This window comes from Zonotrichia albicollis, chromosome 1 (genome assembly GCF_047830755.1).
Source record: "Zonotrichia albicollis isolate bZonAlb1 chromosome 1, bZonAlb1.hap1, whole genome shotgun sequence".
Classification (NCBI taxonomy): domain Eukaryota; kingdom Metazoa; phylum Chordata; class Aves; order Passeriformes; family Passerellidae; genus Zonotrichia; species Zonotrichia albicollis.
Genome location: NC_133819.1, coordinates 25,915,018 through 25,932,077, shown reverse-complemented (window position 1 = coordinate 25,932,077; position 17,060 = coordinate 25,915,018). Strand labels below are relative to the sequence as shown.

The following is a 17,060-nucleotide window of genomic DNA, read 5'->3' as shown; positions in this document are numbered from 1 at the left end:
CGCTCGGGCTCGCGCTTCCGGCCGCGGTCCGTGCTCCCTCCGCGGCCCTGAGCGGAGTGGACGGGCCGGGTTCGCCTCGGGGCTCGGGGCTTGGGGCTCGGCGAGAGCCCCGGGCTGGAGAGAGCCGGGAGCCCTCGAGACTCATTCCTGGCAATGGCCTCCAGCGTGGCCCTGCTGGAGCAGGGGGGTTAGACCAGTGCGCCCACTGCGGCCCCTTCCAGCCTGAAGCTTTCTGTGCCCACAACGCGCAGCTCAGTCTGATGTCTTTTGAGATTACCCACAACCAGAGACTAGACAAAATTACGAGAATAAAAAGCGGTTGTATTTATTAAAGAGTCTCCAGGTACTTTAAAGGCACACGAAGATCACCAAGGGGCTGCACCCAAAAATGGACCGCAGGTCACAGGTTTTCATACTTTCATAAGTTTGATCCCTTTGCATATTGGGGGTTAATCTCCCAGTTACAGTTTCAGGTAATGAAGTCATTACCCAAGTTTGGTCCCCACCCCCTTCACTTTTGTTTGCGTTTCTTACTGCTCGCACTCTATATGGAGTTTAGATTTATACACTAAAGAATTGCAGGATTACAAATATACAAAAAAGCTGGAGTTTTAAGGTATCAATTCCAACGCCCCTGCCGAGGACAGCTCCCAGTGTACCAGGTGCTCAGAGCCCTGTCCAGCCTGGCCTTGAACACTTCCAAGGATGTGACATGTGACATCCCCGCTTCTGTGGGCGCCCTGTGCCGCTGCCTCGCCACCCTCACAGCAAAGAGTTTCTCCCTCATATCCAGCCTCACTCTGTCCTCTCTCTCTGGGGACCTACAAACAGCCAAAGCATAGGGGCTGGGGACTATGTACCACCTCTGGGCGACTTTTCCCATTATTTGATGACATAATGATAAAGATTTTTTACATATAAATTATCTGGAAAAAAGCCCAAACATATTTCCTCACTTCTATGTGCTAGGATTTTGCAACTTGCTTTTCTGCAAGACGTGGAGATGTGAACTGTTACCTTTCTCCTTTTGTTTTCAATGCTCTTTAAAATTGTCTGTAATAAAAGTTATAAACTGAAGTACTAATTCGACAATTTCAGTCTCTCAGAGTAACTTCCTTCATATAGAAACAGTGGTATTTGGCCTGGAAATATTTAAACATCACATTTTAAAAGTTTTGTTCAGCTCTGTTAGAGTCAGGACATTAGCTCCTTTCTTTAGCTGTTTTTCTTACATCCTTTATTATAAAACAAAGGAAATTAATATACTTTGGCTTCCTTATTAAATATTTTCCTACTTATTTTTTTTAATTACAGTATATAATTTTTAATGGCCTTTCCAATGTTTTTATAACTTTGCAAAACATTTTAAAGAAAATGTATGATAAGTCATTGTTCATCCATCTTTTCAATAATCAGCATGTATTCAGTGCCTTTAGGTTAAAAATGTGTATGGAGTGGCTTTGGACATCATTTGGGTTAATGTCTGTTGTTTTTTTTTCTTGTCTCTAAGCACAGTGGAGAATCTGTATAACAAAGTACATTTTATTTGTTAATTTTTCACAGGGTTCATTAATTTAAGCCACAAATGTCATTTAGTGCTGCAACAACTAGTTGTTTTAGATTTCGTTGTAATATTCCTTCCATTTAAAAAGCACTTTTCTTCATAAAACAAGCTGTTTTTTTCCTTAATAACAGAAATCTTTAAGAGCTCAGTAGTTTTGATAAATAAAATAGACCAAACCATGTGGGAAAATACAAAAAGTAATTCAGATTAAGTGGTCTATCATATGTCAGAGGCAAAATTGGCAGACTGGATTTTCATGTTTATCTGTTTCAGTTTCATTATTCCTTTTCCTTTGCAGCTGTTGAAGTGGAACATAGTGACCTTTTCACATCTGTTTCTAAGAATCACCAAGATTTCCAAGAATCATTGGTGGTTCTTTTTCTAACAGAGATGAAAATCAGATTGTGTATTCATAACATTTTTCCATGGCAAAGTATGGGAGTTCACTTTATAAATGTAGGTAATACCTGCAATAATCACATCATCTAACTTTGATTCTAAGGGTAAGTTTTCAGGTCCTAGGGAATCAGCAGCTTAACTATCTGATATCCTGCACATTTCTTGAGTCCCAATGATGATCTCAATAAACTGCTAACAAATGCACGAGCTGCGGAAGAGCTGTTTCCTGGGTCTTTGGCACAGGAGAGATTCAGAGAGGTTAAAAATGAAAGATGGTATTTTGAAGCAGTAACTGCCGTTAGTACAGTGGCAGGTACAAAGTCAGTTAATAGAAACATAAGAGCAATTTGGTGTTTCTGGATGCAAAAGAATGTTACCACCCGAGGGATCACTGTGTCACAGTTACTAGAGCTGTTACATGAACTGCTGGGACGTTGATGTTTTATATTTGATCATTCTACCACATGCAGAAGTTATGTTTCCTTGCTGATCTCAAAATAAATACTGCAGCAGTATTTCATTAGTGAGGTTGTGAATTCCTCTAAGGTTTCTGAACCTTTGAAACTCTTGGATCTTTGCTTTTGCTTTCCATGCCCTGATTTACCCTTTTGGTTTGCATCTAGCTGTCTCCACATATGCATCTTTGTCCAATAGCAGCATCTTTATTTGTAAATAATACAGAATATTTGTTTAATTTTGAGGTTGTACCTAGGTGATTATTAACCTCTTCATCACCATTGCATAACAAGTGATTTTTGTATTTCATTGTTTCTTGTAATTGATGTAGTTAAATAAACTTACATATTTAAACCCCCAAATCATTAAGGATCTAATTCAGCTTGACTTTCATCAAGTCTCATTTTAATCCTACATTTTTTGGCTTCTCAAACGTTGCCTGCATTTATGATCAGTCCCTGTTATATTCCTTGTAAGATCTGCTTATTTCTAATGTGAATTTATACGTAACATTGCATTTATGCCATAGTATCTCAAACTATTTTCAGCAATTTCTCTTTATTGATGATGTATATATTTTTTTCCTTGCTCTGACTGCAGAGTATTCCAAGTTTGCACTATGTACAAATCTCTGAGTGCTTTAAGAATTTTTAATACTGTGGAGACTTCTTACAGTGAAACTCCAATTTGAACTTATCTTCTTCTTTAAAGAAACATTAAAATTCATAAGAGGTCAAGGCATACCAAGGTTAGTTAGTATTTTTTTATATATTAAGTGGAAACTATTTTTTCCTACAGCTTTGTTATGCTTTTTCATATTTGATTCCTGGAAGGCTAGCTTTTTGTTTAGTTTATGCTAATCTTTGAGATTTGTTATGTTTGTGTCATGTCTGGCCAAAATAGCTAAATCATATCAGGAATACAGAAACACCTCAGTACTGCTGGAGTTTTGTATATTGCAAGGCAATGTTAACACTGGGTTTGAGGAATGTCAATTAATTAGTTAGACTTAGATAATTAGTTATCTAAGTCTACTGCTGCTCTTCCCTTTACAGAAAAAGTATATATTCCATTACTGCTATTTTTAACATTACTACTGGTTTGGGTTATGATTACTTAAACTTGCAGAAGCTTGATGGATCCTAGCAGACTGTTTCACACATAGCGTTTTACTTCTCCATGCCATGAGGCATACCTGGTAGTATTGCTTTATCTGATTTTTGGTAAGAGAAGAAAGTATTCATTACATAGAGAGTTTGAAGCTGTAGTTCAAATCTCTCGGTCTATGTAAAATGTATGTCTCTTTATAAAGATTCCAAATGACACAGATTTAGCAGCATGATTGCTGCAGTCATAGGCATGAGTTGCAAGACTGTTGTCTCCAGACTTTAGTATTCTACTGAAAATTCTTTTGTTTTCACAGATCATACTTTTTTTCTTTGTATATGCTGGGATTATCACTTAATTTTGTACAATTTCATGTTAAAAACATAATGCAAATTACTGTATTCAAATGCCATATATTTTGGGGGTGAAAAAAGTTCAGAGAATCCAGTAGGTCCAGTTGGCCCCCCAGGTCTTTCACCTTGGTCATTCATTAATTGAGGCATTCAAAACAAAAATCCTTTTAAGTAAGGAAGGTGACTCTTCTTTTGATGGCAGAATGGCCTTTGTCAACTGCACAGGCTTGGATAAGTGTGCAAAACTCTCAGCTTCACCTACTCCATTAATGTTACTGGTGGCTGCTGTATTTGTTATTCAGTGGGATGCATAGAAATGTGAGGAAGGGGAATTGGAATAAATACAGCAAGAATTTCACAGGTACATTTGGGTTTTTTTGAAGATAACTACTGCATTTTATTAACTGAAAAACTGATCTGTGGAAGTGATTTTAGAAAGATAGAGCAGGGGATATATGTGACAGAGGACAAGGCTTTTTATGTATTAAAGCTTGTAGTCTTCTAGGAAAACCCATGAAATAAAAGGTAACTCTTCAGTTTTGATCACTATAGGCTGTTAGAGAGAGAGCTCGGCTTGAGCTCTATCATATGTTATGATAAGCAGAAACATAAAGGATTTACAAAGGTTGTTTAAAGAATTTGAAAATGAAATATCCTGTTGTTAAGCAATATTCCACGTTGCTGAGCCTGACCAAAGCCCTTATTCAAACCAACAATTTTTTGTAGTCGCAAAGTGACTACACAATGGGTGCTGCAATGGCAACACATTTGGCCATCTTTGCTTTAAGCTTCTGGTAAAGTAAAGCATTTACACAGATAATTCTAAATTGGAATTGTGGATGTTTTTTGGAGTTGTGGTTTTTGTGGTTTGTGGTTTGGTTTGGGTTTGTTTTTCTGTTGTGGGCACTGGGGGGGGGGGGGGTTGTCTTTTCTTTAAGGAAAACAAAGAGAGCCTAGTCCAAATAGAAACTGTGGAATTTCAGAAACGGGACTGCCAGGAAGTAAAGTGAATCTGTTGTAAACAGTTACCATTTTGATCCGTGCTATTTTTTCTTACAAATATAATTTACCTTATTACTAATGCAAAACACTTCTCAGGTGAGTGCTACGTAAGTGACACAACAAGACTGTAATTTCACTTCTCTGACAACCTAGAACTGTACTTACTTCAGCAGCTGGTCCTGCTTTGCCAATACTTTCACTTTTAGCTTTCATTATCTTTGCAATACTCGGGAGATCCATGTGTTCTACTGGTGCTCTTAACCTGGGTATCTGAAAGAGAGGAATGTGTGAAATGGGTATTTTGAATCTCAGGATCAGGTAGGAACTAAGGAGTAAAACCAGTTCTTCAGGACATATCCTCCCTCCTCAAAGTGCTGTTTCTCAGTCTTTCAGTATCTTGGTCTTTAGCTTCCATCCTCTATTACAAGGGCACAAATGTTTTGCCCAGACAGTAGCCTCCTTTACTAGGTGTGTATAAATGATTAAATGCTGAATGAGGCACCCAGTATGAAGTATTATCATTACTATCATTATGCATTATCATGTAGATACACCAGAGGGCAGGATTTAAATAGCATAAATGTCTTCATAGCTTAAATATTCAGCAACTAAGTGATCCTTTTGACACACTTACTGCAATCTGGTTTTTAAAATGCAAGTAATCACAACTTTGCTTGCACAGTGTATGAATAACAACAGCACTGAGTCAATATATAGCTAGTACTAGGAACACTGGTTTTAAAAAACTGCTTAAAATATTTATTTCAAGTTGCACCTACTAGTGATGTCTCCTAGCCAGAGAACAAAAAATCTGCTATTCTTTATAGTAATTATTGTCATTCTTATTAAGTGAAGAGCACACCGGGACAAAAAAATATAAATTTAAGGCAGTGAGTTTTGATTGATATGGTCAAACCAACTGACCCATAGTATAAGTCCTCTGACATTTTACATTCATGTACTCTAGAATACTCACCTTCTTTCATACTTGTATAGTTTGTGTCACATTGGCATTCTATTGTGGCTTTTCAAGCAACAGCATCATAATTTACTTTGTCTTCATACAGAAACTCTTTCTTATCTTTGTCAACTCTTTCTTTTTATTTCTTCTTTACCATCTTTTGAGTTTCAGTAATGAGAATAGCAGGAAATATTGAAGGAGTGCAGGTATGTACCAGGAGGAACAAAAGCTATACATTGTTTTTTCCAGTAGAAGAGATGACTTAGCATGTATGCAGGTACATGGGCTGCATGAGGGCTTTTTACTTGAAATTCACTAGCAACACAAAATGAGTTGTACAGATAAAATTTTGTATTGCAGACTAGAGTTTAGTATGGTCATATAATGAGTGCATTTAGACAGATTCAGTAGTGCTGGCAGCTGAATATGCTGAGCATCTGGTTCAGACCATGTGGTTCAGGGCAGCCATTGGAACACTGCTGTACTGACAAGCTTTGCAGGAAGTATTAATGTTAAAACAGTGCTGTAAATCTGGAGGCATTACTTCCATCAAATTTGAATTCTAAATAAATACAAAGCTATGAAAATATATACTACAAACACTAGTGAAAAAAAATTTTAAAAGCTCTGAATTGTAAATCAACAATCCTGTTGTGGAGCTATCAAGATTTTTACTGTACTTCCAAAACACAGTAAGAAGCAAAGAGTTTAGGCTGATCCCAGAAACCAGTTACAGACTAACATGTGACAGTTTTACAGATGTTCTAGACGGAGAAATGCAACCAAACTTGACCCCATTACTGTCCAAATATAGCATGTGCCTCTACCAGGGTACATGTATATTTGACTAGTCAAATTCTTATGTCTAAAAATCATAAGTGTTTACATTTTCTGATCTCTGCCAGATGAAAGTCATGTTTGCAGGTCCTCCAAAAAAGTGAGAAACCTTTGAACACATCTGGAAGTCCATTCATTCAGTTATGGTTTAATACATACTGCAGATAAAACTTGCCCACTGCTGGAAAAAGCTCTTTTTTTTTTCCCATAGCTGTTGACATGATAGGCAGTTTGCAGTCTTGATCTGAGTATGCATTAAGGGTAAGAATAAGTATGTAAACAGTATGAGTGATCTGTGTGGGTAATTTGTTGCAAATGAAATGTTTGATCATCACCAGTGTCTCTACTACAACAGATGCTGGGTGCTAGTAATAATTATCATTTGTTGCACTAACAGATATTTAGTGTAAAATATTGTCTTCCATTGAAAGTCTTTGTTTTCCCTGTGTAATGAAGGCAGCATTTACTTAATGAAGACAGTGAGCCTCAATAAAGATGACACATATTTGATAGGAGACAATGTAGAGGTTTCAAGGAAGGAAGCCCTTTAGGATGAGGCTGCAGCTGCTGGGCCAGCAAGTCCTTCCTCACTTGAACTGGGTGAAGAGGGTGAGCAGTGGTGGCAGGTAGGATTTTTTCTGTTAGCAGCATGTTCCTTCAGTACATTGCATGTTAACGGAGCATGAACAGAATGACAAATCTGTGTGGGAATGGTACTGTGTACAGTCATAGGGCAAAGGTCTCCCATGCAACCTGTCATGGCTTGACCCCAGCCAGCAGCTAAGCACTGCACAGCCTCTTGCTTAGTCTCCACCCTCATCAGGATGGGAGGAACACAATTGGAAGGGTAAAAATAAGAAAACACACAGGTTGAGAGAACAACAGTTTATTAATTTTTTCCAATTAATTAACCTATTAATTTTTTTAAACCTATAACAATAATAATATTGTAATGAAAAGGAAAATAGCAAAGAGAAACAAAACCACAAAATTGGTGCAAATGAAAGCAATTGCTCACCACCAGCTGGCACATGCCCAGTCAGTGACTGAGCCTTGACCCCACAAGCAACCTTTCTCCAGCTTTATATCCTGATTGTGATAGCATATGATCTGGGATATCCCTTGGGTCAGCTGGGGTCAGCTGTCCTGGCTGTGTCCACTGCCAACTCCTTGTGCATCCACAGCCCACTCCCTGCTGGGGTGAGATGAGGAGAAAAGGCCTTGACCCTGCATAAGCACTACTCAGCAACAGCTGAAATATCCCTGAATTTTCAGCACTGTTTCCAGCATGAACCCAAAACAGACCCATACCAGCTACTGTGGAGAAAATCAACTCTGCCCCAGCCAAAATCAGCAACAGAAACAGATTAGTGTTATCTCCATCTTTGCTAAGAGCTAAGATCTCTTTGAATTCCTTCATATTTGTCTCACCCTTCAATTTAGTTAAAGTTACATATGGTATCATGCTCATGGCTCACAGCGCACACAAATAGACAATGGTGCTGGCAAAGGTGTATTTCAGCTGAAAATGTCTATAAAGGGATATAGCCTTGGAGAAGCAGAAAGGGAGTGCTTAAGGAAGTGTTCAGTCTATCAATAGAGAGAGCATGCGCCCAGGCTACAGGAAGGATGTTTCTATGGACCTTAATGAAGACAGATGCTTTCTTTATGTTCATTGGTCAGTTGTGCCTTATTCTTTTCTTCCCTATTCTTTCCCTTTTACCCACATTTTTTAAAATCATCAGGAAATGTCCTCTGCTTATGTAAAAGCTCAATGTACTTGGCTTACTTACAAGCTCCTAGTCAATATATCCCAGCCAACCCTGAACTAGTGTGGTATTTACTGCTGCAGCTGGATTCTGTTAAGTGTATAGGGCCTGGTGGGATTCATTCCATCGTACTCAAAGGGATTATGTCCTTGTGAGACCTCACTCAAGGATTTTTCAATGGTCTTGGGAATGTGGAGAGATTTCAGTTGTCTGGAAGCTGGCAAATGTTGGCCAAATTTTCAAGAAAATCTAAACAATGACTCTGGTAACTACAGGTCTGTCAGTCTCACATCAGTGCCTGGTAAAATTATGGATAAGATTATTCTGGGAAGTAGTGAAACACTCCTGAAGGACAACATAGTCATCATTGGTCGCAGCCAGAATGCCTTCATGAGGGAAATATCCTGCTTGTCTAAGTTAATTTCCTTTTATGACAAAGTAACCCACCTAGCTGATCAAAGGAAGCCAGTTGATACTATATTTTTGGATTTCAGTGAAGTTTTTTTATATTGTCTCTTGCAGGATGCTTCTGGACAAAATATCAATCACACAACTGGATAAACACATCATGTGATGGGTGAGCAACTGACTCAGGGGTCAGGCACAGGGTTACAGTGAACAGGGTAATCTGGTGACCTGTCACTAGTGAGGTTCTGCAGGCTCTTTCTTCAGCCCTGTGCTCTTCAACATTTTTGTAAATGATTGGGACATGGGTCTGTAAGGTATACTAAGTAAATTTACTGGTGTTACTAAATTGGGAGGAGCTGTTGACTCCATCAGAGAGGCCCTGCAGAGAGACCTTGACAAATTAGAGGGCTCATCAATCACCATTTGTATAAAATTTAACATGAAGTCCCACATTCAGCACCTGAGACAGGATAACCTTGCATGTAAGGACAGACTGGGGAACAAGAGGAAAAGGGCTCTAGAGGTCCTGGGTGATAGCAAGGTGAGCATGAGTTGACAGTGTGTCCTGGCAGCCAGGAACAGGCACTGGAACAGGCTCCCCAGGAAAGTGGTCACACCCCAAGCCTGAAAGAGTTCAAGAAACATTTGGACAACTCCTTTGGCACATGGTGTGATTTTTGATGTTGGCCTGTGCTGGGCAAGGAGTTGGACTACATTCTTGTGGGTCCCTAACAATTCAGGGTACTCTGTGATTTTGTCCTGTGACCAGGGTGCTGAGGGATGTCTTGCCTGCTAGGCAGTGCCTGTCTAGAGGAAATTCTGCTGGGCATTTGCACTTAACTCCCTTGGGGCATATTTTGATTCCTTGAGGCTTATCATTGGCATGCTTTCTCTCACCCCATGCTTTTATTTAACACTGTGATAACACAATTTTACTCTGAAGCCTGCCAGTAGATAGATCAAATACAATTTCCGTGCAACATTCTGAAAGCTGCCTGCATGACCACCTTTTAGAAACCATGGCTGTGTCTGATCCCTCAGAGGATTTAAAAAGCAGGAAGAATTTCTGAGGAAACCAGCTCAAGAGGAATTTTTTCTTTTTGAGTTGCCTTTTATTATTGTCATTGCTACTTCAGTTTCCACCTTTGAGTCTTGCAGTCCTGGCAGACTCTCAAACCATCAGGTCAGACTTCAGTTCTAGCCTGCTAGTGATGTACTGCTCTCACATTTCTGATCTAGCCAGTGCTGCAACATTAACACAGACAAGCTGAAGATGTGACTGGCAGAATGAAAGGTAAAGATGTAGGTTGTCTAAGAGTGGGATTTTTAAATTTAAAAGTACAGTTACTTGAAGTGGGAAAACACTTGTGCTCCCAGACTGACATTGTCCCTTTAATGAAATGGCTCAGTCTCTGGCTCAGCACTGGCCAAGTGCCCAACTGTCTTCATTTGAACTTTGGCCAACTAAACAGCAGCAATAAAAGATAATTTACAAGTGGATGGGGTATTTATTTGTAGATTGCTTTATTTTGGTTAACAAATGGTATTCTCCAGTATGACCTACAGGACATATTTTCTACGCTGAAAACTTTTGTAATCCACAATTTGCTTTCTGGATGCCTTCAAAGGTAAGAGACTTTGTTATTTCCTCTCTAGTTTTAGAGGACTGCACTTATGGTTTTGCTATATGTAACTGCTTGATGGACTTAAAAAGAAGATTTAGGAAGGATTTTTACATTTAACATATTGTCTTCATTATTAATGATATTTAAAATTAATTTTTGTAAATCACATGCTAGTTTGTGTAAATCAGTTTTAATTCAGTATTTAATTTAGTTCAGTGTTCTCTAAAAATATGTTGAATCACTCATTTAAATATTCTAATTTTAATTTTATCAATATATTGTCATTATAATAGAATATAATCCTTATGAAAAATACTGCACATATTCTGTAACATACATGTAATATTAATAAAATATTCTTTTATTGAATGTCATTATTATGCCACTGTTTCTTAGAAGAATAAGTTGTTCATACTCATGCTTCAGGTTTTTTGTTAAGAAAGAAAAGGCAGTGCTATACCCATATTTCATCTGTAATAAACAGGTTCTACTATCCATGTGAGCTACAGTTGAAGTATTGCTGGTTATTGTGCTTAAACTACCTACAAAATGACTTTTTACAAGTGTTTTTAATATATTTTCTCTAGAAATATGGTTCCCACAAATATGTACTTAAAGTATCTGTATTTATTTATTTATTTACTTCTATTAATGAGGTATTCACAGGTGGCTTTTTACTTTTAACAGGAAGGAAAAATTGTGTATTTGGGATGAAAGTCACTATGAGGAAAAAATGTTTTCTCTTTTACTTTATACTTCTGGCTGTGATAACAAACCAGAGAGTGCATGGGCAAAACAGAAAAAGAGGAAAGAATATTTACTCTCCTATGCCAAAAGATGAAGGTAAAATAATTTTCTTAAAATTTCTGATTGACTGTATTGCATGTATCCCTGCATTTTAGCATAATTATTTAGTAATTGATAACTTCCATGTGAATATGTAAAATGTGATTTATTTTGATTATGAGGGCTGGAAAATACTTTTTGACTATTTGGAGATGAATTCCAGTTTGATCAATGATTTTCATGGACATGCATGTCTCTTAAGAGAAATTATAAGAAACCTGATTTTTTGTTTGAAATTGCATGTGGTAGATTTTCTGTACAAAATCAACTAAAATACTAAAACAATCCCATCAAGACCCTAACTTGACCATTTTCATTAGAATTTATTGGAGTTTTACAGTGGAATTTATCCTTAGAATTTTTACTGGGAAGACAGAGGAATCTTTGGGAAAATTATTTTTTGCAGGGAATTATCTGAAATCTGTTGTGCAGGTGTTCCCATCATTCATAGATGTAACTTTCTTGTTCCCTTACAGGTGATGAGTGTCTCATTGATATAGTCTTTATCATAGACAGTTCAGAAAGTGCCAAAAATCAGTTGTTTGATACACAGAAGAACTTTGTTCATAACATAACTGACAGCATTTTCCAGATGAAGCCAGTTAAGTCCCACATGTATAGTGTCAAACTAGCAAGTATGCAGTTCAGCAGCACAGTCATCATTGATCATCCATTTACAGCCTGGAAAAATGTCCAGAATTTTAAGGAGAAAATCAGTTCTCTGGGCTTTATTGGCCAAGGCACTTACTCCTATTATGCAGTTTCAAATGCCACTCATCTCTTCAAAACTCAAAGTCGTAAGAGAAGTGTGAAAGTGGCTTTTTTGATGACTGATGGTGTGGATCACCCAAACAGCCCTAATGTCCAGGGTATAGCCACAACAGCTAGAAGTCTTGGGATACATTTTGTTACCATTGGCCTTTCTAAGAAAGCAGTCCAGAAACAAAAATTGCGCATGATATCTGGTGATTCGTCCTCTGAACGTGTCCTGTGCCTGGATGATGAGAATCTGGTAGTTGATGTAGCATTGGAACTGGTAAGTTATGCTGATGTTAATCTTGTCATGTGTCTATCCTTGGTAGATTTCATTTAATTTTGATTAGGTAAGCCCTGAAGACAGTGCAGAGGGTTTTGTGGTCCCTTCTCTGCTACAGCAGGGGTCAGGGCAGATGGAGCTTCCTTCTGGCAGTCACTCTCCAAGGAGTTGTGTGCTTGGATGATAGTAGCTCAGCTGTTCTGATCACATATGCCAGCACAGAGAATGTTTGTCTGAGCATATGAAAATACTTTAGAAGGTAGCTTGATCTCATGCATAATCACTGAGTCCTTCCCCTACATATTTTGTTTGTAAGGCCTTCTAAAAGAAGGTCTCTGATTAGGAAGTCTTTTCACAGTCCCTGTTGTTAGCACTGTGCCTTAATACTGTCTGTTTAGCTATCCCATTAATTCTCATGTCTTGTCTAATCACTGTGTGTCACTTGGAATAACCCTCTCTTCCTACTAAGAACTCCTTTCTGTGTGAGTAGTTCCACAGACGGGTTCTCTCCCCTTTGCGGAAAGAATGAAGGATGAAGGTATTCATCATCTCTACCATTCACCTTGGGAGTCTATAAACTAGAGAGGAAAAATTAGTACTCTGTTAAATTAAATCATATCTATATTAAAGTAATAGGTTTTTTATTTCATTTTCAGGAAGCCTTGCTACAGAAGCAGGTAGGTGTTTTGAGCTTTGTGTTTGGTTACTCTTATTGGCACTAGATTTCCCAAAATCTGCTTCTTCTATAACAAAACAATACTTGAGGATTAATCAACCTTCCATCTCTGGTTAAATTTTCTGACCATGATTACTTTTTTTTTTAACTTTCCTGCATTTCTTCTGTCTTTTCTCCTGAGAAATCTATGATGTTAGCTCATTAGTGAGTGGTATCAACAGTAAGACATAAAGAATTCTTCCTACAAGAGTGGACTAGGTCTAATGCAAGATATGCAAATTCATTTGTGGTCTTGTTAGAAAACAATAGCAATGTTAAAATGGTTCAAAATTTATGTAAGGTTTCACAGTACTGTTTACTATGTATATGCTATCTTAAGCATTTGTAATTATTACAGTGACTACAGTCACTACAGTAAGAGATTTATTTTTGTTATAAATAAATCAAGTAATGGATGTTCATTGCTCTATATGGAAGTTTAATGGTTATGTGAGAAATAAATAAATTAGAATATCATTTATTTCCTATTATTCCACTATTATTTCATCTGTGACTAGGCAAAACCAAAATTTTTTGCTTTAAAATTTTGAAATAATATATTTGAAAAACATTCTCCTTTATCTTTCCATTAACCTTGTAGTGTGTGCAGAAGACCTGTGAGTGTGAAAAGGGAGAAAAAGGAGACAAAGGTGAAAAAGTAAGTATGCGTTTATTTGAGTAGGCTCAAGAATTTGAATTTTAATAAAGATCAAAGCTGCACTGTACTTTAATTGGTTACTAAGTGAACAAGACATTAGCTGTGCATGCACTGCAAAAAGATTGATTTTTAGCATGTTGTGTTGGTAGTGAAAGGCCACTGTTAAAAGAGGTCAGAAAAAAAAAATCTATCCATAATCAGATACTATCTTGAAAATATGTTTTTATTATTGGGTAATAAAACACTGTGGATAAATAGGTGCTTTTGGAGCCCAAATAAAAACATTATTCTTGAATCTTGCAATTAAAGGGGAAGAAAAGGTTCATTAGACAAAGGTTTTCATCAGCCACCAACTTCTGTTTTTGTAAGGGGTAAAGGTTCAAAAGTCTGAGGGGAATGGATGTATGAGGAAAGGTCTAAAACTCTGCCTCCAACACTCTCTTTTCTCTTGTGACACTTCAGCACATATTTCTTGGCTCTAGTAAGTGTGAGTTCAGACAGTGGGTGACCTCTCTGACCATTTTTCTGTCTTTAATAGTTCCCCAGAGACAGGCAAGGTACATTCAGAAGTTTTTTTCCTTTCTCCCTATTCTCCAATGGGTCAGCCATACCATTAGCAGGTTATGACACCAGGGCCTATCATTCAGTCCTTGTGGATAATGTGCATCTGGATAATGTGCACCAGAACCTCTGTTTGCAATTTAAAATTTTAGACCCAAGAATTTTTAAGTTATTGTATCCCAAATTTTTAGGTGTAGCCTGTTATACAGATGTGTATTCACCAAACATTCTAGTCCCAACCATCATGATCCTCCAAAGAGAAACAAAAAATGGTGCAGTAATTTTTTCCTTAGGGCTGCTGAATATTGACCCTAAACTGTTCTGTACAGTTTTTTTCTAAGCAGAAAAGATGAGATAGTGGTGGTTAATTGAGAAATGGGAAGGAAGAACTGTGTTTGTTTTCTGTAATGCCTTCCTGATTAGATTTTTCAGATGCTCTGTAGAAATTTTATTTCTCACTGAATATTGTTTAAAAAAATATTTGTAAATACCTTATAATACCAGAATGGGTTTAGCTAAGTGAATATTGTGTCACATGTACCATACTTGAATCAATGGGGGTTTCTACCAAAGCTTATTACAGGATGATTTTGGACCAAAATATAGTCTTAGACAAGCTGGAGAATTTTATCTTCATAATGATAATAATATTTTCCTGCTGTGTTTCAGGGCAATGATGGCAGCAAAGGGGATAAAGGTGACCCAGGACCAAAAGGAAACAAGGTAATGTGAATTTAAAAGAAATAAAGCAAATTTCTATCCAGTTATTCAAACCACAGATGTCAATATAGCAAAGAAAAAGTAAAAAGTTAAAAGAAGTTCTAAATGTTGAGGTTTGCTAGTTTATAGTTACTGCTTTGGAAGTATGAGATAAAAATTTAAAACTAAACTGCTATCAAGATATCACTGCCTATCATTCTAGTTTTTCTCTGACAGCAGATGTCTCTGAACATAGCTGAAGGCTCTTCACGTTCCTGAGAGCTTTCTAACAGTACACAGATCCCTTGATCAGAGTGGCTCACTCTAATAACTAAGATTTCAGTAATCTAATAGTTCAATAGATTACAATAGTTCAGTTTTCTATGTTAATGATCCAGAAATGTGTATCTTTGATTGTGCAAGGAAGAAATGTGAACATTACTAAATAGGAAACAACAGTCTTGCTTGTTTAACAGTGGTCTTAGTTTTAGTGAAATACATATTTCAGTTGTATTCCTTGTTTCCAATAGGGTGATGCTCAAAAAGGAGATCAGGGAGAGAAAGGAGAAGAGGTATGTGACTGCTACAGTGCTAACTCATATTTTGTCTTTTCACATTTTCTAAACTAAAAATGTTATTTTCATTGTGTCTGCTTTATCAATTATTGAAAACACCTACACTTAGGCCTGGTTTACAGAAACCATGTATACTGAAAGAAACTGTCTAACCATGTGCTTAAATATAGAGATGAGATGCTGCTGGGAGAAGGAACTTCTGAAGCTCTGTGATTTTGAATTGACTTGCATTAGATTTATTCCAAAGAGAGACCTGATAAAAACACTGCATGGTTCTTTGGTGGGTTCTAACACCTGATAATTCTCTGTCTTCTTGTTGATTCACTGAAGAAAGATTAACACTACTCCCTGTGTAAGAATAACTCAGTTTAAAGTCCCTTTTAAATGGCAGCATGTATTTGCTCGGAGGTGGCAAACTGAGTGGCATATTTACAGCTAATATCTGAGAAAAAAATACACTTCTAGATTTGCAGAGAATTATATGTTAAACAATTTCAGAGAGATATTTTATTGTAGTGAATAGTTAAACTTCTGAAACATAGTTCTTTACTATGGGGGGGATTGGGGCTTTTTCTACATAAATTAGCAGAATGTTAGGCCTTTGCTTTCTCTTTTATGATTTTTTTCCTTTTTTGCAATTTTTGAATAGGGATCTCCTGGCTACAAGGGAGACAAGGTAAGTTTTTTATAGAAGTAGTCTGAAAATAAATTGTCACTTGCTGACAGTGTATGTGAAAGAATGAAAAAAAAAGAGCTTGTCTTGTCTTTTTGTCATGAAAGCTCCTGATACAATCCCCAGAAGTAAATTCAAATTTTATGTAAATTCTTACAGACTGAAATGCTGGAAATTAAAAAAAAAAAAAAAAGCCACACAAAATCAGATACTGTAATCTAAAGATAAAAAAAGAAAAGTATCAGCGACCAGAAAAAGAGTTTTTGGAAGGAAAAAGGAGTTGTGGGTTGAATAAGAGGTTAAGTGGGAAGAAAGAGAAAATGCTTACTGCAAACATAATGTGACAGCCATCAGCTTTTGAAAAACTTACCACAAGGAAGTTTGCTTTTAACCTATTTATAATTTGCAAGGGCTAATGCTCTATCAAGAAAATTTTCAGTACAGTCTCTCCAAGAAGATAAAAAAACAATGCATTTCAGTGACTTGGAGGATTCTAGACATGAATTTCAAAGTGGACCATCATGGTCAAAAATGAAACAAAGATAATTCCATTTTGACTTTTCTTCATTTGACACTTATATCTCCACATTGTTAATAAAAGCAGCACCTCTATGAATCTTTGTATTTATTAGTAAAATGCTTCAGTCAATTTTGTGATAAGATTTCATGAAAATGGGAACAGTAGACTCATAGATCTGCTTTTCATGTGTCTGTAGATTTGTTAAATCATCAGTGAAACACTTAATTCTTTCTTCATTCCATATGTGCAATATCACAATTGTTAGGAAAATCTCAGACATCACAGTAATGAAATCA

The 17,060-nt window shown here is 37.0% G+C and overlaps 1 protein-coding gene across 1 annotated transcript in view; it reads left to right on the top strand.

Annotated features, from left to right (window-relative positions):
• Positions 1-10,373: 10,373 nt before the first annotated feature.
• COL28A1 (collagen type XXVIII alpha 1 chain) overlaps positions 10,374-17,060 on the top strand; it is a 59,531-nt gene continuing 52,844 nt past the window's right edge. The window contains exons 1-8 of the mRNA XM_005480804.4: positions 10,374-10,484; positions 11,169-11,324; positions 11,804-12,363; positions 13,020-13,040; positions 13,680-13,736; positions 14,967-15,020; positions 15,527-15,568; positions 16,221-16,247. Coding sequence (XP_005480861.2) covers positions 11,192-11,324; positions 11,804-12,363; positions 13,020-13,040; positions 13,680-13,736; positions 14,967-15,020; positions 15,527-15,568; positions 16,221-16,247 — 894 coding nt within the window. The 5' untranslated portion in view covers positions 10,374-10,484; positions 11,169-11,191. The remainder of the gene's footprint in view (positions 10,485-11,168; positions 11,325-11,803; positions 12,364-13,019; positions 13,041-13,679; positions 13,737-14,966; positions 15,021-15,526; positions 15,569-16,220; positions 16,248-17,060) is intronic.